Below are 22,276 nucleotides of genomic sequence, written 5' to 3' on the forward strand. Positions count from 1 at the left end.
TTTCTGTCCCCTCCCTCCATATAATTATGTCATGATTCTGCTTAGATCGGTAATCATATTTGAATCACCACAACTTTGTAAACACTGTGCATGACTAAAATGATTTTCTTAGCGATTCTAATTTTTATTATTTCATTTTCTGTATATTAATGCCAATTCATTCTCAGACTTGGCCTCAGTTACTAAAATCTCATTTTAATATGTTTAAAACAGAGTAGGTGTTTGGTCAATTTCATCCTCTTGGAGCAATCCAGGAGCTTGCTTTCTTTTTAAAAAAATTTGAGGTAAAGTTCAATTAACATAAAATTAACCATGTGAAAATGCACAATTTAGTACATTCACAGTGTTGTGCAACCACCAGCTCTAATTCTGAAACCTTTTCATTACCCCAGATGAAAACCCTGTACCAGTTAAACAGTCACACCCCATTCTTTTTTTTTTTTTTTTTTTTTTTTTTTTTTTTGCTGTACGTGGGCCTCTCCCTGTTGTGGTCTCCACGGAGCACAGGCTCCGGACGCGCAGGCTCAGCGGACATGGCTCACGGGCCCAGCCGCTCCGCGGCATGTGGGATCTTCCTGGACCGGGGCACAAACCCACGTCCCCTGCATCGGCAGGCAGACGCTCAACCACTGTGCCACCAGGGAAGCCCTAACACCCCATTCTTGCCTTTCCTTAGCTCCAGTTTACTTTCTGTCTATGGATTTACCTATTCTGGATATTTCATATCAGTGGAATTATACAATATGAATTTTTGTGTCTGGCTTTTTCTTAGCATAGTGTTTTCAAGGATTATCTGTGTGTAGCATATATTAGTCCTTCATTCCTTTTTATGGCTGAATAATATTCCATTGTATGGATATATCATATTTTGTCTGTCCGTTCATTAGTTGATGGACACTTGGGTTGTTCTTACCTTTTGGCTGTTATGAATAGTGCTGCTATGAACATTGGTATACATGTATGCTTTTGAATACCTGTTTTCAAGTCTTTTGAGTATATCCCTAAGGTGTGAGATTACTGGGTCATAACTTTTTAACTTTTTGAGGAACTGCCAGACTGTTTTCCACAGCCCCTACACCATTTTCCTGGAACTGTCTGATACTGGACTTTGTACTTACTACATAGCTGTCAGCTTGTGATCTCCCTTCACCTTCATCCTGGGGACTCCATCTGCTTTTCTGTTATGTTGAACCTCCCATTTACTGGATTTCATCTCTTCCTTTATTATGGTTTGCTTCCTCTTTTTTTAAAAAATATTTATTTGATCTATTTATTTGGCTGTGTCGGGTCTTCGTTGCGGCACGTGGGATTTTTCATTGCGGCGCTCGTTGTGGTGTGCAGGCTTCTCTTTAGTTGTGGAATGTGGGTTTTCTTGCTCTAGTTGTGGCGCGCGGGGTCCAGAGTGCATGGGCTCTGTAGTCTGCGGCACACGGGCTCTCTGGCTGAGGCGCGCATGCTCAGTAGTCGCGGTGTGTGGGCTTCGTTGCCCCGTGGCATGTGGGATCTTAGTTCCCCGACCAGGGATTGAACCCACATCACCTGCATTGGAAGGCGGATTCTTTGCCACTGGACCACGAGGGAAGTCCCTGCTCCCTCTTTTTGGTAGAATACTTAATTCAGGGGCTTCCCAAGGAAAGTAAAATAATTTTTTTGTGAGACTTGATATATGAAAGCCTCTGCTCTATCATTACCTTTAGTTTGGCAGGGTATAGAATTTTAGTAATTTATTTTCCTCCTAATTTGAAAATATATCTCTTTTGTTTTCTAGCTTCCAGTGTTGCCACTGAGCAGTCCAATACCATTCTAATCTTTATTCTGTTTTGAAACTTTTTTTTTTCCCCATTCTGGAGGGTTTTAAGATTTTTTTCTTTTCAGCATTTTGAAATTTCATGATGATATTCCTTGATGTGAGTTTATTTCTATTCATTGTGCTGAGCATTCAGGGGCTCTTTTAATTTGAAAGCTTATGTACTTCAATTCTTGAAAATATTCTTTCTACTTTTCTTCTATTTTTTTTCCTGTCTAGAACTAGTAAATATAATAAATGTATGATCCTTTAGTTTTCTTTTCTCTCCTGTTTTCCTTCTGAACCTTCTATTGTTTCTTTTGTTGTATCTCTAATTTTCAAGAGTTCTTTTTGGTTTTCTAAATATTTCTTTTAAAAATAGCATACTGTTCTTCTTTCATGGATGTAGTATTTTCTCTCACTTCTCCAAACATATTAGAGGCAGGGTTTTTTGTTTTTTTTAAATTTTCTTCTCCCTGCAAAGTATCTGTTTCTGTCAAGTTACTTTCCTTCTCTTTGTTTGGGTCTCTCTTTTTCATGTTCGTAGCTCTTCTCCTATGTCTGATGGTTCTTGGTCCTCTGCTCATATTAAAATTAAGATTGAGGCTTATTGGGAGCTTTGGGTCCATGGCAGGATTTATTAACTGGACCTTACTGTAAAGTTCTCTGGCTGGGCTCTTTTTCCGGGGACTCTCTAATGCCTGTATGTTCAGGTCTTTTACTTTGGATTGGGGAATCAGAATAATGATTTAGCCACCCATCTGGAGTATTAGATCTGGCTTTTTTTTTTTTTTTTTTTTTTGCGGTACGTGGGCCTTTCACTGTTGTGGCCTCTCCCGTTGCGGAGCACAGGCTCCGGACGCGCAGGCTCAGCGGCCATGGCTCACGGGCCCAGCCGCTCCGCGGCATGTGGGATCTTCCCGGACCGGGGCATGAACCCATGTCCCCTGCATCGGCAGGTGGACTCTCAACCACTGCGCCACCAGAGAAGCCCTAGATCTGGCTTTTGATATTCTGGTTGCTGAGTAAGACAAAAGGGTTAGAGGTCTGCAACATTCAGTATGGAGATGGACTTTCATTTAATTACCTGTTTTCATCTGTGCCTGGTCTCCCTTAGTCCGGAGATCCTCTGTTAGACTCACCTAGTTGTCTTCCAGGGTTGGGAAAGGGCTAGTGGCCTGGTTGTGGTGGAGTATAGCAGGTAACTAATTGCTGTATAAACAGGCTTCCGTCTAAGCCTCCTGTTCTCAGCTCCACCTTCACCATTACTTCTGGGGGTACTAGTATAGCCAATTCACAAGTCTTTGGCAAATTCTGTCATGTACATTGGATTGCTTTTTTGCTTTCCTCACTTCTGGTTTTCTTGGGCCTGCTAAGCCAGTTGCCATTTGCTCTTTTGCCCTCTAATCTTTTTTTTGTAAATTTATTTATTTATGGGCGATTTGGGTCTTTATTGCTGCGCTTGGGCTTTCTCTACTTGTGGTGAGCAGCGGCTACTCTTCGTTGTGGTGTGTTGGCTTCTTGCGGCGGCTTCTCTTGTTGCAGAGCATGGGCTCTAGGTGTGCGGGCTTCAGTAGTTGTGGCACACGGGCCCAGTAGCTGTGGCTTGCGGGCTCTAGAGCGCAGGCTCAGTAGTTGTGGCGCACGGGCTTAGTTGCTCTGCGGCATGTGGGATCTTCCAGACCAGGGCTCGAACCCATGTCCCCTGCATTGGCAGGTGGATTCTTAACCACTATGCCACTGGGGAAGTCCCTCTAATCTTAAAAATGTAGTTGCTGTCTTCTTTTCTGTTCTCTTTGTCCTTGAGTTTCTGTATTGTTTTGTTTTTCATTCTTTAGTGTGATTTTTAGTGAAGAGTAGAGATTTGAAAGACAGCTGAGCTAAATGTACTAGTTCAGTCTCATCCAAAGCCACAGTATTTCTGAACCCCTGCTATTTTCATCTCATAGTTAGATGAGATGCATTTCTAAAAACACAAGATCTTTAGCTTTAACATAACTTCCTGTATTTACCCTTTCCCTCAGTTTCCCTTTCCCACCCTTTCAATCTAGAAGCAGATTTATTTTATTTTATCTTTTATTTATTAGAGTATTTTTATCTCTTTAGAATATCTTTATTTTATCTTTTATAGGTCCAGAGTATTGTTTTTTTCATTAGCGTGATCACAGTATCTATTCTACCCTGATGTTTTGATTATACTACACAAATGGAGAGCTTTATATGCAGAACGTTTTTCCTTTGGTTGCTTCTTTTTTTTTTTTTTTTTTTTTTTGCGGTACGTGGGCCTCTCTCACTGTTGTGGTCTCTCCCGTTGTGGAGCACAGGCTCCGGACGCGCAGGCTCAGCGGCCATGGCTCACGGGCCCAGCCGCTGCGCGGCATGTGGGATCTTCCCAGACCAGGGCACGAACCCATGTCCCCTGCATCGGCAGGTGGACTCTCAACCACTGCGCCACCAAGGAAGCCCTGGTTGCTTCTTTTTGAAGTCCTTAATTTTAATTTTTTATTTTGAAAGACTTCAAATATATTTAAAAATAGAATAGTATAATGAATCCCCATGTACCCATCAACTAGCTTCAACAATTATTAAATGTTGGCCAGTCTTTTTTTAATCTATACTCTCCACTCTGTTCCCTACTGGAGCATTTGGAAGCCAATCCCATACACTCTATAGTTTCATATGTGATACTTCAAATATATATCTTTAAAAGATACAGGGGAGTCCTTCAGCTGTTGACCTAATAGAAAATAGAAAATCTGTTCTTCCAGCGTAACTCTTGCATTACTCTTGCAGTGAGGATTCTGCTTTTCTTCAGAATTAATGTCATTAATAAGGCTTAATCATGCCCATGGTTGCCACTGGATATTTCTGAGAGTCTAAGACGTGCATGGAAAAGACAAAGACATAACAAAGGCATAAATAGGGAGGAAAAAAAAGAGTGAGGAAGGGAAAGCCTATGTAAGATAGAGTGGAGCTGTGTGTGCTTCTGATGCTGCTTAGGAATATCCTTTTCTTGGAGAGCACTTTCAACCATATTTTAAGGTTGAAATAAAGGTAAAAAATTCCTGCTTCATTTGAAGGGTGATGTGGTTGGAGCTGAGGTGATAGAAAGTTGGAGTATGTTAGGGAGAATGACTAAAGTAGAAGAGGAGAAAATTTACAAATTGGAGATTGAACAACATGCTCCTAAGTAATCAATGGTTCATAGAAGGAATCAAAAGGAAAATCAAAAAATACCTTGAGACAAATGAAAATGGAAACACAGCATGCCAAAACTTAAAGGATGTAGCAAAAGCAGTTCTAAGAAGGAAGGTTATAGTGATAAACACCTACATTAAGAAAAAAGAAAAATCTCAAACAATCTACCTTTATACCTCAAGGAACTTGAAAGAGAATAAACTAATAAGCCCAAAGTCAGTAGAAGGAAATAACAAAGATCAAAGGAGAAATAAATGAAATAGAGACTAGAAAGACAGTAGAAAAGATCAATGAAACCAAGAATGGGTTTTTTGAAAAAATAAACAAAACTGACAAACATTTAGCTAGATTAAGAAAAAAAGAAGTCTCAAATAAAATCAGAAATGAAAGAGAAGACCTTACAACTGATAAAGATCATAAGAAACTACTATAAACAGTTATACACCAACAAATGAGAAAACCTAGAAGAAATGGATAAATTCCTAGACACATACAACCTACCAAGACTGAATCATGAAGAAATGGAAACTCTGAACAGACGAGTTACTAGCAAGGAGATTGAATCAGTAAACAAAAACCTCTTAATGAAGAAAAGTCCAGGACCAGATGGCTTCACTGATGAATATTACCAAACATTTTAAGAAGAATTAATATCAGTCCTTCTCAAACTCTTCCAAAAAATAGGAGGGTATACGTCTTCCAAATTCATTGTACAAGATCAGTATTACCCTGATACCAAAGCCAGACAAGGGCACTACAATAAAATTACAAGTCAGTATCCCTGATGAAGATAGATGCAGATATTCTCAACCAAATATTAGCAAACTGAATTCAGTAGTATACTAAAAGGATCATATACAATAATCAAGTGGGACTTAATTCCTGAGATGCAAGGATGGTTCAACATATGCTAATACACCACATTAATACACTACAATGAAGGATAAAAATCATGATCATCTCAATAGATATAGATGCAGAAAAAGCATTTGACAAAATTCAAGATCCTTTCATGATAAAAACTCTTAAATTAGGTGTAGATGGAATATACCTCAGCATAATAAAGGCTGTAGATGACAAGTCCACAGCTAACATCATACTCAGTAGTGAAAAGCTGAAAGCCTTTTCTCTAAGATCAGGAACAAGTCAAGGATGTCCACTGTTGCCACTGTTATTCAAAAAGTAATGGAAGTCCTTAGAGCAATTAGACAAGAAAAAGAAATAAAAGGCTTCCAAGTTGGGAAGAGAAAAATTAAAATTAAGTTAATTAAATTAATTAAAATTAAAATTGTCCTTGCTTGTAGGGGACATAATATATGTAGAAAACCCTAAAGACTTTACTTTACTATTAGACCTAATAAATGACTTCAGGAAAATTGTCGGATATAGAATCAGTATACAAAAATGAGTTGTGGGCTTCCCTGGTGGCGCAGTGGTTGAGAGTCCACCTGCCGATGCAGGGGACACAGGTTCATGCCCTGGTCCGGGAAGATCCCACATGCCGTGGAGCGGCTGGGCCCCTGAGCCATGGCTGCTGAGCCTGCGCCTCCGGAGCCTGTGCTCCGCAACGGGAGAGGCCACAACAGTGAGAGGCCCGCGTACCGCAAAAAAAAAAAAAAATGAGTTGCATTTCAGTACACTAACAAGAAACTATTGGAAAGAGAAATTAAGAAAACAATCTCATTTACAATAACATTAAAAAGAAGAAAACAGGAATAAATTTAAGGAAGTAAAAGATCTGTAAACTGAAAACTATAAGACATTGATGAAAGAAATTGAAGAAGACATAAATAGAAAGATATTTTGTGTTCATGGATTGGAAGAGTTAATATTGTTAAAATGTCCATACTACCAAAGTGATCTGTAGATTCATTGCAATCCCTATCAAACTTCCAGAGGCGTTTTTCACAGAAATAGAAAAAACAATCCTCACATTTGTATGGAACCACAAAAGACCCCAAACAGCCAAAGTAATGTTGAGAAAGAACAAAGCTGGAGGCATCACACTTCCTGAATTCAAACTATATTGCAAAGGTATAGTATTCAAAATAGTATGACATTGTCATAAAGCAGACGCAGCTCAGTGGAACAGAATAGAGAGCCCAGAAATAAACCCATGCGTATATGGTCAATTAATTTTTGACAGAAGAGCCAAGAATACACAGTGGAGAAAGGATAGTCTCTTTAATAAATGGTGTTGGGAAAACTGGACAGCCACAGGCAAAAGAATGAAACTGGACTCCTGTCTTAAACCATATACAAAAATCAACTCAAAATGGATTAAAAACTTGAACGTAAGACCTGAAACTTTAAACTCCTAGAAGAAAACAGAGAGAGTAAGCTCCTTGACTTCAATCTTGGCAATGATTTTTTGAATTTGACATCAAATTAAAAAATAAAATAACCAAAAGCAAAAATAAACAGGTAGGACTACATCAAACTGAAAAGCTGCACAGCAAAGGAAACAATCAACAAAAAGAAAAGGCAAGCTATGGAATGGGAGAAAATATTTGCAAACTACATATCTGATAAGGGGTCAATATCCAAAATATACAAGGAACTCATTCCACTCAGTAGCAAAACAAATTAAAACACAATTAAAAAATGGGCAAGGGACCACAATAGACATTTTTCCAAAGAAGACATATAGATGGCCAACAGGTACATGAAAAGTTGCTTAGCATTGCTAATCATCTGGGAAATGCAAATCAAAACCACAATGAAATATCGCCTTGTACTTGTTAGGATGTCTGTTACTAAAAAGACCAAAGACAACAAATGTTGTCAAGGATGTGGAGGAAAGGGAACCTGTGTACACCATTGATGGGAAAGTAAACTGGTACAGCTATTATGGAAAACAGTATGGAAGTTCCTCAGGAGGTTAAAATAGAGCTACTGTGATCCAGCAGTCCTACTTCTGAGTATATATCCAAAGGAAATAAAATCGTCATCTCAAAGAGATTATCTGTACTCCTGTGTTTACTTTTTTTTTTGTACTCCTGTGTTATTGTAGCATTATCACAGTAGCCAAGGTGTAGAAACAACCTAAGTGTCCATTGACAAAAGAATGGATAAAGAAAATGTGGTGTGTGTATATATATGTGTGTGTGTGTGTGTGTATGTATATATATACGTATATTATTCCACATTCATACAATGGAATATTTTTCAACTTAAAAAAAAGGAAATTCTCTCGTTTGCAGCAACATGGATGAACTTGGAGGGCATTATGCTAAGTGAAATAAGCCAGACATAGAAAGACAAACACTCCATGGTATCACTTACATGTAGAATTAAAAAACAGAAGTTGTACATGTAGAAACAGAGTAGAATAGTGTCTAGGGGGTGGGAGAAGTAGGAAGAGGCTGGAAAAAGGGCACAAACTTTGTTATAAGATAAATAAGATCTGAAGATCTAATGTATAACATGCTGATGATAATACTGTATTGTATAATTGAAATTTGCTGAGAGAGTAGAACTTAAGTGCTCTCGTCAAAAAAAAAAGGTAAATATGTGAGGTGATGGATGTGTTAATTAACTCAATGGTGGGAGTCCTTGCACAATATATACATATATCAAATCATCATATTGTACACTTTAAATGTATTATAATTTTATTTGTCAATTATACCTTAATAAGTTGAAATTTTTAAAAAGCAGAAGGGGTTGGAAAGAAAACTTTGTCAAATCATGCTGGTTGTTTATTTTGTACTCTATCTTTCATACATTTTTACCAGTTGACTTTTAGTTTCTCTACTTCTGTTGGTCTTTTCAAGACCAATAGAATATTTGAATATTTATAAATATTTCAAATTCAAATATTTACATGTGTGATGATGGATGTTAAAATGTTTAGATGTTTTCCACAATGTTGTTATTAAATTTTTTTAAAGTTAAGATTATTGAAAGATTTAGTAGGTTTGATATACTTGTCTCTAGCCTATCAACCTGCTAAGAAAAAATATTTTAGAAACTTGTTTTATTGTTAAATATCATGCAAATACAGAAAACCATATAAAACAAATGTATAACTTAATGAATTATGAGACAAACACCTGCTAAGGCAATTTTAATGTCTTTGAATTACTATTGAGGTATAGAAAAATATAATTAATTAGTAAAAGGGTGAAACTTCTATCAAAAGCTATTTTAAATGTCAGAAAAGGGTAAATCAACATTGATTTGTAGGCTTTTATAAATGAATGGCAATGCAAATTGCCATTACAATATTTACAATATTAAATTACAGTATTTCACTTTGTGAATAATATTTATATATTTAGATAGGAATATTATTTCCGGAGTTGCAAATAGTGTGAAAATGACATCTAATAGCACTATTATTATGTTGTGATAACAGATTTATTTGGATTATGTCATATGTCCTCAGGGCAGAAATGCTCTAAATTTTGACTTTTATATAGTCCTTAGGGTATTACTAGCACCTTTTTTTTTGATATCACCTATTACAAAAGTCAGCTGCCCAGTAGTTTAAAAGTTCAGAGATCTTCTGTATTGTTCTACAGTTTATGAGTATCACTCAAAGCCACACGGAGTGTTAGCTGAACACTATTTATGCAGTTTGTTATTCATAACTTTCACGTTAGAATTTCAAGCTTCAGTTGGTTGAATCTGCAGATGCGGAACCCTCGGATGTGGAGAGCCAGCTGTAATTCAGAAAGTACTCTTGGATGATAAGAATGCCTTCAAGCAGGAGAGTTACTAGTTATTTTAAAGGTAGAACTTAAAGCACTGAAAAGATACTCTGAAAAGTTTTCAGTGATGAAAACTTCTCAAGTAAACAAAGGTTGTTTTTCCTTCCTTTTCTTTATTGACATTCTGTGATTCACTTTTCCTGAGGAGTAACATGTAGTATATTTTCAGGAAAACGTGCTTTTTAAAAAAAAATGAAGAGTTTTGTTGTACATTCAGAGCTGTATATTGTTCATTTTTGTAGTAAATGCATGTAGGGGAAGGATGTCTATCCTTCTTTTCTAAAACATACACTCGGGATGTGCTTTAGTTAACCTAAGGCCCCATTTCTAACTTTCCCTCCAGGAACTACAATTGGAACATGCAAGACAAGCCTTTGCACTGAAAGACAAAAGCAAAAGTGGCATGATTTCTGGTCTGGATTTCAGTGACATCATGGTTACCATTCGGTCTCACATGCTTACTCCCTTTGTGGAGGAGAACTTAGTTTCAGTAAGTAAAAAGCAACCACTTCAACTTTCTGTTTCCTTAAACCTTTGAAACCATTGTCCTGGATTGCATCCCTGGGCCTGTCTCACTCTCAACTATTCCAACTTTATGCTTGGTTGGTAGTAGGTAAACAGGTGTGTGTAAGGGAGGTGGTGGTGGGGGTGATAGTGAATAGTCTTTCCCCAGATCATAGCTGCTTTTTTCAGCACCACCATCTTGCTCTCATGTATTTCCAAATTGTTTATTTCCATTTACAGAGTCCCCCTAAAGAAAACAGGGGAGTTTGTAGACAAGGGTGTGCAATTACTTTTTCCAGTGGGCAGTACTTCGCTCAGACACTACTGCCTTCACCTGTGGCCTCTTTCCATCCCACCAGGCTCCCAAAGCCTTGCTATAAGGATGGCTCCTTCCTTTGTTGCCAGCAGGGTGCTGTTTGCTAGAGGGATCATCACTGGCCTCTACACTGTTTTAATAACCATGGCTGTGGCAGAAGGTATGGAGGAAATATGTGGGCGTTAGCTTCTGTGGCTCACTCCTCTCTCTGCCCCTTCACCTGTGCATTCAGTCTGCATGGACCAGACAGTTTTTTGTTCTCTACACTGCTAATCTCTGTAAAGCAATCATCTGGACCAATAGCAAACTGATGTCATCCACTTCCTCACAAAGAATGGTGAAACTGTCCTCACTTATCAGTTTTCTTGTTCATGTGTTGTACTTATGTATAAGTTTTTGATTGCTGCTTGTTTTAAATGGAGGGAAGCCAATGAGTGCTTTTGTTGTTTCAGCTGAAGATCATTATCCCTTATTCAGACCGGGGGTAGAAAGATCAACTTCTGTTCTTTTTCTTCAGTGAATTTGAACATGGAGCATGTCACTTTCTCCTACACATTTCACCTCCTTGACACTCATCTCCCACTCCCCTACCCTCACCTCGTACCCCAGCCAAAAAATGAAAGGAAGGAAAGAAAGAAAGGGAGAGAAGGAGGGAAGAAGGAAAGAAAATCCTAGAGAGAAGGACTCAGTGCCTTGGGGTGAGGGGACCCATCTAATCTTTTCCAGTTGGGTTAGATAGACTTGTTACAGCCTCAGTTTACCAAATGCCGTCTCAATTTCTGGAGGAATGTGTTAAATAATTTGAGTCTGGCGTTTGGGTCGCTGGTATCCAAATTCAGGCTAATACAAATATCATATATATTTAGGTTAATGCATGTGTGTGAGGGATGGTGGGGGTGGGAACGTATGCCCAGCATTACCTATACTGTCCTTAACGTAGACCTTTATGATTAAGGTTGTCACACTGGTATTTCTATGAGTATTTCTTTTGAGTTTTTAATAGAGAATGTTTTTAATCATCTGGGTTCCTCTGCCTCTTGGCTTAGAAATTAGGCTTTTGCAAGCTACGAAAAATATTCACTTTTGAGTCTATGTCCAAGTGTTGGACAGAGGGAGAAATTACTTCCTCACCCTGTAGAGGTAATGAAGGCCACATTGTCCCCCATCCTTCCCCAGGCATGAGAGAGCCTCTTTAGCGCTATTCTACTAAAGACATGATTTATATCCCTAGATTTTCTCTACATCTTTTGGAGCTTTTGGTAGTTGTACCTTTTGTGATAGAGATTCAGAACCTAGCATGGACGTTTTATATCTTAACTATAACAATAAGCTTAAAAAGGAAAAGATTAGGAGAGTTGACATAGTGAAATAGTCTTAAAATTTAAAGTTACCACTGGTTTTTGTATATGTGTGTGGGGAAAAAAGCAAGTTTAAAAAATGCTCCTTATATTGTACATTGAGGTTTGGATTATCCAGAACTAGCAGGAGTTCCATAGTTGAAGGTCTTGAAAATCCTGTTTAAATAAGCATTGGTTTTGATATGTGATAATTGTATTTGTTGTTTTTGACCTTATAGGTAGATGAACCATGAAGTCCAACTTCCAGATGTTGCTTTCTTCCTTAACACCTAAATTACATAGACTTCCTTGAGGGCATGAAACACACTGACAGTGTTTTAGCACGATACCTTCCTTGTATTTATGGACTGGCTGTTAATCATTTTAGTAATGAAGACTCCTTTGGATTCTTTGAGAAAAGTTCAGTGTCCATAAATGTATTTTTTTGGTTTTGTTTGTTTGTTTAACTTTCTGTGTTGTCATTTCCTAGGCAGCTGGAGGAAGTATCTCACACCAGGTTAGCTTCTCGTACTTCAATGCATTTAACTCCTTACTGAATAACATGGAGCTTGTTCGTAAGATATATAGCACTCTAGCTGGCACAAGGAAAGATGTTGAAGTCACAAAGGGTAAGATTTTTAAAATATACGTTGATTCGAATCTCAGCATTTTCACTTTATCTAGGGAATGAGGTTGGTCTAAGTTTACTACTCTGAAGCCAGATCTAGAAAGTATGTTACCATGTATGTATGCTTCACTTGGGTCATAATGGTCTCCAGAAGTTCAGGTGGATTTAATGGGATGCTGAGGTCAGGAATGGAAAAGTGGCTTTGACAGTTTTGAAAAGAACCTTGGCCCAGTCTGTCAAACAGGTTAGTGGCAGTGGCTTGTTTGTATGAGGAAGGAGTTGCCACAGAAAGATGGGCAAGCCTACTCCTTTTGCTGAATTGTAGTGGGAAGTTTTAGGTGACTGGAGAAGAGCCAATTCTTTTGTCTTGTAACTCTGGAGACCAAATCAAATAAACAAGACAAGAGAGAGGATCCTAAAGAGATTGTTTTATCTCTGAAGCTAATTTATCTTTATCTGCTTTTACTGTTTCATCATCTTAACATTTTATCTTTTGCCACCTTTCATACTTTTGTGGTTATTTCTATATAATTGAACTTAGACATTGAAATTCAGTTTTAGCCTTTTAAAATAATACTGAAATGTTTTTAGCTTTCAGATAGTAGTTGGTTAAGGTAGAAGTTTGTTATATGTTAAGAATCTTTTAAGATTTTAAAATATTTTCTTTTTCTTCCAGAGGAATTTGCCCAGAGTGCCATACGCTATGGACAAGTCACCCCACTAGAAATTGATATCCTGTACCAGCTTGCAGACTTATATAATGCTACAGGGTAACTATTCCAATAATTCTTCATGATATTTTTTAGGACAGTTATTTTAACGTGAAGCAGTGGTGTTCTTTTAAACAATAGTTTATTCAGTATATACATTTCAAGAAAGAGAGATAGACAGATAAGAGAAACAGGGGAGGAAGGAGAGACAGATGAAGACAGACTAAAGATAGGGGGAGATGGAGGGAGGGAAAGGGAAAGAGGACAAGAGGGGAAAAAAGAGAGAGGAGGGGAAGCAAAAAGGGAGGGAAGAAATGGAGAGAGAGGGTGAAAAGAAAGGGAGTAAGGGGTTGAAAGGGAGTAAGGTGTGAGAGAGGGAAACGGGAAAGGAAGAAAAATGATAGAGGAGGGGGAGAGGGAAGTGACAAAAAGTAAGAGAGGGACAGAAAAATTGATTTAATCTGGACTCTAGAGGTGTTAGGAATTTTTAGTGATTTGTGGACATCTGCCTAAATTTAAAATAAATTGAAGTACATGTTCAGGAATCTTATAATCTTTTTGATTCATTGTGAATGGGGATTTTACTAAACAGTGTATACCATTTTGTGTTGGAGAGTATCATTTTCTTGAAATATGCCTGTGACATTATCATCATAGTTAAGCTCAGATGTTTTATGCCTCTGTTTTATTGATTGAGAAAACCCAAAGCACATAGAGAGTATTTAATTTGCAAAATCTCTTGCAAATCCAGATGAAAAACCCTTGTCTTTGGGCACCAGTAGGACCTGTGTGATCTGCTAAGTGATCAGATTTTATTAGTCACCTGTAGTAGTTACTTAAGTGTAGGCATATCTGAAAAAATGGGTTTTAACCCTAGAACTGAAGACTAATAGAAGTTGAGTGTACATAGATGATTTATTACCTTCCTGCTACATAATGAATTGTTGAGCTGGAGATGAGACTGGATAAGCCAGCCTGTCTTTGGTGATTGACATGAACTATCAGGCCATGTCTCATCCATCTAGAATTCACATTTTTAGCAAAGGTATTATACCTCCATGATAATAAACGCTTTCAAAAAGTGCTTCTCAAAACTGGATCTGACGTGATGTACTAGCCAGTTCAGGGAATGTACTTATTTTAAAGTAAAATTTCTTTGAAACAGTAGTGCATTCGCGTAGTTCAAAACTCTTAAGAGTTTAAAAGAGCATGCCGTAAAAATGTTTCCCTTCTACCCTTCTCCCTTTTCCCCTTAAAGACAACCGGTATTTATCACTTATTTTTATCCTTCTCAAGAGACTTTGCACTTCTGCATATTTAATGCATGTGTGTATGAACTGTCAATGTTTATACTTTGCTTCTGGCAAGAATTATTTCTTTAATTTTATTATCTGTCTTTGGAGTCATTAAATTTGTGTACTCCACATTATTTCTTTAGAGTCTTTTGCTTTTCGTGTGACAAGCAGCGTCTGAAGTTTTTTTTATTTCTCTCACTAAAATGATCTGTGTGCATAGAGAAATACTACTTTTAAACCATAGTTCGTTTTACCCCCTTTTTTTCTGAAGAAAGATGATCTTAGTATGAGGAGTTTGTTGGTATCTAACAGTTCTTTCTTTCCTGTGTTTTTGCCTGAAGGCGCTTGACTTTGGCAGATATTGAGAGAATAGCCCCATTGGCTGAGGCGGCCTTACCTTACAACCTGGCAGAACTTCAGAGACAGGTAGGAGGAGTCTCATAAACAGAATCACCTTCAAAAATGCCGAAGTAATATGTACATGACAGCCTCAGGCTCCTGAATCTATGAAAATTAAAAACTGCTTTACAGAAAGACTTTACTTAGCTCAAAGACTACCTTTATAGAACTTTTACCCTTACCCTCCCAGAATATTTTATGGAGCAACTAGATTTATGTTTGTGGTTTTTTCTTTTAGCTTATTAAGATGAGGAAAATAAGAGTGCAGACATACATGGGCTTGGCTTCCCACCCCCTAGGAGTAGCAGTTTTTTCCTTTCATTTGTCTAGTGACATTGAAAGATAAGTGTTAAGTTCATTTTGTATCATTAAACTGATATTTATAGGGTTTTTAAAATACAAAACATTCCTTTACTGAAATAAATCTTTCACTGAGAATGTGTCTTATAGATTACAACAGTAACACAGGAAAACTATCTAATTAATGAATCAGAAGGAAAACCTTGATTATTATTACATTTTTGATAATATTAGTTTTTTGTTTGAGTGAGAAAAACAATAGCTCTGAGTCCTATAAAGTTAATGCAGTCTTATTTCTGGTTTCAAAAATACTGTCTTGGTAGGAAAATAAACCCCATGATATTACCTTGAATATTGGAATGGAGCAGTTTTTTAAAAATCTGATTTAAACTGAAGCCCTACTTCTGGAGCAACTGAGGAAGCCTCAGTTGCAGCAATGGTCGTATAGTTTTGGTTGCGGGGGATGGTGAGGGTTATAGGAGGGCTAGTCCTTGTCTAATACACATGAGACCTGTGTCCCTCATGATTCTTTAGGAGACTGTGATGCCCTTTGAGGCTAGGAGAGATGGAGAGGGTGTGGGGAGAGGGGGAATGAAGACAGGAGACAAGAAGAGAGAGAAGAAAGCTACATGGGCATGCCATGGAAAGAGACCAAGTCTGCTTTTTCTTTACTGCTACCACACTGTTGAATAGCCACATGTGCTAGTGAAAGATCTAGGTATTTAAGTGTGGTTCACTGTGGGAAGTTTCAGTAGCAAATCTTTCTTCTACTTGAACTCCATGGAACGATGGTTCTGCCTCTGAAACGAATTAGAATTTCCAGCTTTTCTTTGTAAAATAAACAAGAACTTTTGTAGTCAGGTAAGTAAATTGAAAATGGAAAATAATTGCTTTTATATCTGCATTTTATGTTAATACTTTGCTTGGTGTGTGTAAATTAAAATATATCTGTAACCCACTGTGATTTACCCTCTTTAGTAGCAAAAAACTCTTATCTGCTGACATCAGAGTTTCTTTTCGTTACACGTTCTCAGATCCTTTAAAAAAAATAGATGGATTTATTCCAATTCATTGATTTATAGTAAAATTTAATAAAATTATTTAAAATTTGAGATGTATTGAAATATTTAAAGAGTTCTTACTGAATTTAATTTCATATATTGTACACATTTATAAAAATTTATTCTTGAAGTTTGAAAAATTGCATTTCAAAAGGAGATACTTTTTAGTGTTACAGGTCTATTAATAGAGCTTTCCTTGGGGGTGTCCTTAATATTTGTAACTGGGGAATATCTCATTTAGCTTATTAAAAACAATGTGATGAATTAAAAAAACCCACTCATTTCCTCCTTTCTAAGCCTTTCTGCCACTCTTTTTTGTTTTACCTGCCTTTCTTGCCCCTAGCGATTTTCCTGGAGGCCATAAATGAAAGTTACTTTTGTAATCTTTGGCGCCCTAAGTCTGTGTCGCTCATATTTCTGATTCCTTAGGAAGGTGATGTAATTCTGATACTGTTGGAAATTGTTTTGAAGACAGATTCGAAGATGATTTGCCTTCAGTGGCAGCACGGGTGCTTTTTATGCTGGCATGGATGGCCTCAAAGCTCTTGTCAGATACTTAGAAAATGGGCAGTGATAAAAACCACTACTAACTCTTCTTACCCTTTGTTTCTGATTGGCATCCAGGATGGTGGTAGAGTGCCTTCTCTGCCTTTTCTCTAACAGTAGGATGGCACAGGGATCTGCAGTCTCCAGAGAGCATGTAGAGATCCTGGGTGTTCTTACATTGGTCTCAAAGGAGGAAGGTCAGAGACTGTATTATTTTTCCTTTCACATATCAGCTAGATTGGGTAGTCTTATTGCTGAGGGTTAGGAATAGAGAAATAAAATGAAGATTTTAAATCTGTTTTTTCCCTGTAAATTAGGGTAAAAACAACACCTGGGAAAATAAAACTCGAAGTCAAATAATTTTTAGAATTTCATAGAAATAGATTTATGAAGATTATTTAAGAGGGATTCAAGTTAATATCCCCAGTTATATCCATTGTAATTCTGACCTTTACTGTCCTTGGCATCTGGTACAAGTTTCTGTGGGCCTCACTTTCTCATTTAGTAAAATTAGTACCTGCAGATATTTCTAAGAATCCTTTAAGTTCTTGCATTCTGTAAAAGTTATGTGAATCAATAGATTTTTTTTTCTTTTTCAAAAATTTTAGTGTATCTTCCTTTTTCCTTGTAGCATTAAAAGCTATGTAAGGAATATAGGCTAGGACCCAAGTAGAATAATATAAAAATATGCCTAAGTTATTATAGCGAACAAAGTAATAAAGTTTCTGCAGTTTTCAATCTAGAAACAGGTTTTTTCAGTTAACGTATTTTAGATTTATGAGGCATTCTAAGGCAGCCATATAGACTTCAATTTTAGTGACTGACTTGTCTTTTAAAATTCTCTAAGCCACAGAATTACATTAGTGCTAACCATAACTGTTTCCGTGTCACTTTCAGAAGACATTTTTGATTCTCTTATTTTTTCTATACTACCAAATATGAATACATGATTATTTACATTTTGTATGTAGAGTGTTCCTCTATAGGAATTCACTTGAAACTTAGATAAAAAATAGGAAGGGGCTTCCTTGGTGGCATAGTGGTTGGGAGCCCGCCTGCCGAGTCAGGGGACACGGGTCCAGGAAGATCCCACATGCCACGGAGCGGCTGGGCCTGTGAGCCATGGTCACTGGGCCTGCGCGTCCGGAGCCTGTGCTCCGCAACGGGAGAGGCCACGACAGTGAGAGGCCCGTGTACCGCAAAAAAAAACCCAAAAACAACAACAAAAAAAAAAAAATAGGAAGGAAGGCATGTTTTGTTGTTATCTCAATCTATGAAAGTTGTTATGAAAGCACATATGCATGATGGAGAATCTGTGAGTTCAGAAATAGAAGTTATGAGAGAGGCAGAGGTTAAGAACTTGGGGACTGATTATGTAACATCTTTCCTTTCTCAGTTTCCTCATTTATTAAGAAGAGACAGTAGTATCCATCTCATAGGGTTATTGTGAGAATTACATGAGATAATGCACTTACACCTAGTAAGCATGCAATAAATGTTAACTGCTATTACAGTTGTTGTTATTGTTGTTAAATACGAGAAAGCTATCTGAGCAAACTCCAAGTTGGGCTCAAATATAGACATGACACAACTCCTTCATCCACCTTCATCCACTTTCCTTAGGTGGAAGGGGATGGGAAGTGAGGAAGAATTATATCTTTGTATTTTCTTCTTTATTGCCTGAAATGTTTTGCTTTTAAAATTTTTGTGCTGGCTGAAATTCTACGTTGTATTTTTTTTTTAATTATGACTGATATATATCATATAGAAAAAAAAATTCTCACCCCATACCATACACAAAAGTACGTTCCAGTTGGGATGTTCTAAACTTGAGAGCTTAGAGAAGATAACATAGGAGATTATATTCATAATCGAGAGATAAGCAAAGATTTCACAAACAGGGCACAAAATACCTGTCATAAAGAAAACGATTAATAACTTGAACTTCACTAAATTTAAGAACCTTTGTTGATTAAAACATATCACTGAAAGGGTGAAAAGACAGGCTGCACAAAAGGGAAAGATAGAAGATATCCAAATGGGGAAGGGAAGAGGAGGGGAGGGGAGGGGATGGGAAGTTAGTTCAGCATCATTAGTAAACAGAAAAAAATACACATTAAAACTACAATTAGATGCTGTTTTATACTATCCAGATTGGCCGATATTATACTCTGACAATGGCAAGTGTTGTTTAGGAGGTGGAGGAATGGGAACTGTCAGAAACTTCTGGCATCACAACTTTGGAAACTATTTGGGAGTATCAGCTACAATTGAAGAGACATATATCCTGTGACCTGACAGTTCCTCTCCCAGGTGTAGTCCCTAACAGGAATAAGTACATATGTTGATTAAAAGGAACATGCAACAATGTATATAGCAGCATTATTTGCAGTAAGTGTCCATAGTAGAATGGGTAAATATGTTGTGGTATAGAGATGACCAGTGAGAAAATTGGAAATTTTTAATTGGGTAAAATGGGTTAAATAAAAGGAGGTGAGTTGCAGAGAGAAGAGGATGTGACATTTTTGAAGCATGAAGTGCTTTGGAGGTTAAAGACCAATTCTATCTAGCCCAATGTGAGAATGGGTAGGAAACTTCTTTTTTTTTCTTTACTGTATACCACGTAATTGCTTTTTCAACTATATGGGGTAAATTATCTATGATGGACCTGCTTGGGCATATAAATACTTTTTTTTTAAAGTTTTGTTTCTATGGGAAATTACATTCAAGCTACAGACCACTCACACAAAGAACTTTTGGAATATAAGCTGGCTTGGGTTCTATCAGAACATTATTAGAATGATTTTTCTCTCTGTTTTCTATATAGCATTTCTTAGACAAATAGGAGTTTGTCTCTTTGTGTGTTTTGCATTCTAATGGACCTTCTTGAGAACTTTGTTTTCATGAGTAAAGAGAAAGCGTTACAATCCACTTACTCTTTTCTTTTTTTTGGAACTTTTAACCTCTGTCATCTGCAATAGTTTTACCATAAATGGAAATCTGTTCTCAAAAAGGAGGAGATTGGGTTTCTATACTAGTTTTATTTATGTATTTATTAGCCATTTACCTCATTTAAAGTATTAGAATTAAAGACTTATTACAGTCTCTAACACAATTTAACCTCACCTCTCACTGAGAAAAAAGTATATATCGTCACAGCTTTGGGTTTTAATCTTGTTTTATGAGGCCAAGAGTATGGAATTCAAATTCAGGCATATTAAATTCATAGATGTGATTTGCAGACAAAAGAATTTTATTTTCCCTAAGCTTATTTTGCTGTTACAGTCATACATTTTAGTTGGTGTAAAGTCTAGCCTTCCCCTCTCCCGCCACAACCCATGCTCAGTATAAAAGACTTCAGCTTTTCCTTCCTTTCCTTCTATCCGTCAATAGTGTGCCATTTGGAAGAGGGAGTTCTCATCGTTGGGTTGGCATACTCCATGAAGCGGCTTGGTTTGGGCAGGGTGCCTGACTTGTTAACTGACATGATCTTGCCTTATCTAATTCTCATTTATAGGATAAGGTACATTTAACAACAAAGTACAAGAACTTTCTCCTCTCTCAATGAGCTCTCGAGCCATTTCCTCATTTCCTATCATACACACACGCTTAGGCAGCAGGTGTAAAATCATTTAAGATTTTCAACTCTTATTTTGCTTTGAAAAACACTTAATTAATCTTGTTAAATATCACCATGATCATAATCATAACCTTAAGGAAAAGAGTGCCTTTTCCTTTGGCCCATTTGCTCACGGTAGGTGATCTTCTTAGTGCTGAGATTTTCTTTCAGCCTAAATGCTAAAAAATTCAGTACACAGTCATTAATAGAGATGACAGCTACAGTAGCATTCTACTTATGAATATTCATGAAATGAAATCCATAGCATTAATTATATTAATTTACATACCTGAATATAAGTGAACCATAAGTTATAGTGATAGCTAAGCCTAAAAAAAAACCCCTTAGTAACTGTATATTGTATGTTTTTTAAAAAATAGGATGCAATTTAATAAGGACAGAGGTGGCATTTTCAAAAGGCATTTGGGTATTTATAGTTAGAGATGTTTTTAGCTAAGAATTAAAGACAGTATAATCCTACAGTTTTCATAGGATTTTTTAGGGCTTATAAACATTCTTTAAAGGAAGAGCATATAAAGAAAATATATGTGCTTGAACACAGGAGAAAGCTTTTGTATGAATAAGAGAATTAGTGGTTACTTGATTCTTTCTTTAATTGAGGTATAGGTGATTTACAATATTACGTTAATTTCAGGTGTATAACATAGTGATTCAGTATTTTTATAGACTATACTCCATTTAATGTTATAAAATAATGACTATATTTCCCTGTGCTGTACAATATATCCTTGTTGCTTATTTATTTTATACATAGTAGCTTGTGTCTCTTACTCACTTACCCTCCCTTTGTTTTTAGTTTTTTAAAAAATTTCATTGATGTGTAGTTGATTTACAACGTTGCGTTTAATTTCTGCTGTACAGCAAAGTGACTGTTATACATATATATATTCTTTTTCATATTCTTTTCCATTATGGTTTATCACAGGATATTGAATATAGTTCCTTGTGCTATACAGTAGGACCTTGTTGTTTATCCATTTCTTTAAAAATAAAAACAATCCCACAGCATTTATTGTCATCTGGTAATAACATAAAGGTGAGCAAAACAATATGAATAAATGCTTTAGAGTTACACTTCTAACAAAGGACACCTAAACAAACTGCATTGCCTTCTCAACAATTTCTCACTTCATTGATCATTTCTAGTTGGAGGCACTTTGGAGCAGAATAATGTTATCTCCTTTTAGCATGATCCGACCCAGTTGTTTTCTTGACTTTGGTTTAGAATGAATCTCTTCTGCATCATCTAATACGAGCTTCATATACTCATCAAAACCAGCGATACAGCCCTGTGTCCGCATATTCACTTGCTCATAAAGCCACACCTGAATCCGAGATATATTTTGCAAGTATCTGAAGATGAGATTGATGGGCTGCACCATCACCTTCTGCACCTTCTGGCCCTGGCCCCGGTACGCCATGGTGGAAGCTCACAAAGACCACACTATCCCACACACTCTATCCATCTGATATATAATAGTTTACATCCACTAATCCTAAACTCCCAGTTGTCCCCCCTCCCCACCCCCTGGCCCCCTTGGCAACCACAAGTCTGTTCTCTGTATCTGTGAGTCTGTTTGTGTTTTGTAGATAATGTTCATTTGTGTCGGGGTTTTTTGTTTGTTTGTTTGGGTTTTTTTGCTGTGCCGCATGGTGTGCAGAATCTTATTTTCCTGACCAGGGATCAAACCTGTGCCCCCTGCAGTGGAAGCATGGAGTCTTAACCACTGGACCACCAGGGAAGGCCCTGTGTTGTATTTTAGATTCCACGTATCAGTGATATCATATGGCCCATACCCTTATCTTGCCCCTCCCCAATACTTGATTCATATTTGGGACCA

General features: G+C 37.1%; 2 protein-coding genes across 3 annotated transcripts in view; one reads left to right on the forward strand and one right to left on the reverse strand.

The window, feature by feature from the left end:
• The window catches only part of SLC25A12 (solute carrier family 25 member 12), a 90,515-nt gene that overhangs the window by 37,503 nt on the left and 30,736 nt on the right, over nt 1-22,276 (forward strand). For both annotated transcript variants that reach the window (XM_082658985.1, XM_082658986.1), the window contains 4 exons: nt 10,043-10,189; nt 12,347-12,485; nt 13,161-13,254; nt 14,831-14,915. In XM_082658985.1, the coding sequence (XP_082515111.1) occupies nt 10,043-10,189; nt 12,347-12,485; nt 13,161-13,254; nt 14,831-14,915 (465 nt within the window). The remainder of the gene's footprint in view (nt 1-10,042; nt 10,190-12,346; nt 12,486-13,160; nt 13,255-14,830; nt 14,916-22,276) is intronic.
• On the reverse strand, nt 21,578-21,887 carry LOC309825444 (small nuclear ribonucleoprotein E-like; the record flags this gene model as incomplete). Its single annotated transcript, XM_082658987.1, has 1 exon — nt 21,578-21,887. The coding sequence occupies exon 1, from the start codon at nt 21,854-21,856 to the stop codon at nt 21,578-21,580; it is 279 nt and encodes a 92-aa protein (XP_082515113.1). The 5' UTR covers nt 21,857-21,887.

This window comes from Grampus griseus, assembly GCF_964374135.1.
Source record: "Grampus griseus genome assembly, chromosome: 7".
Classification (NCBI taxonomy): Eukaryota; Metazoa; Chordata; class Mammalia; order Artiodactyla; family Delphinidae; genus Grampus; species Grampus griseus.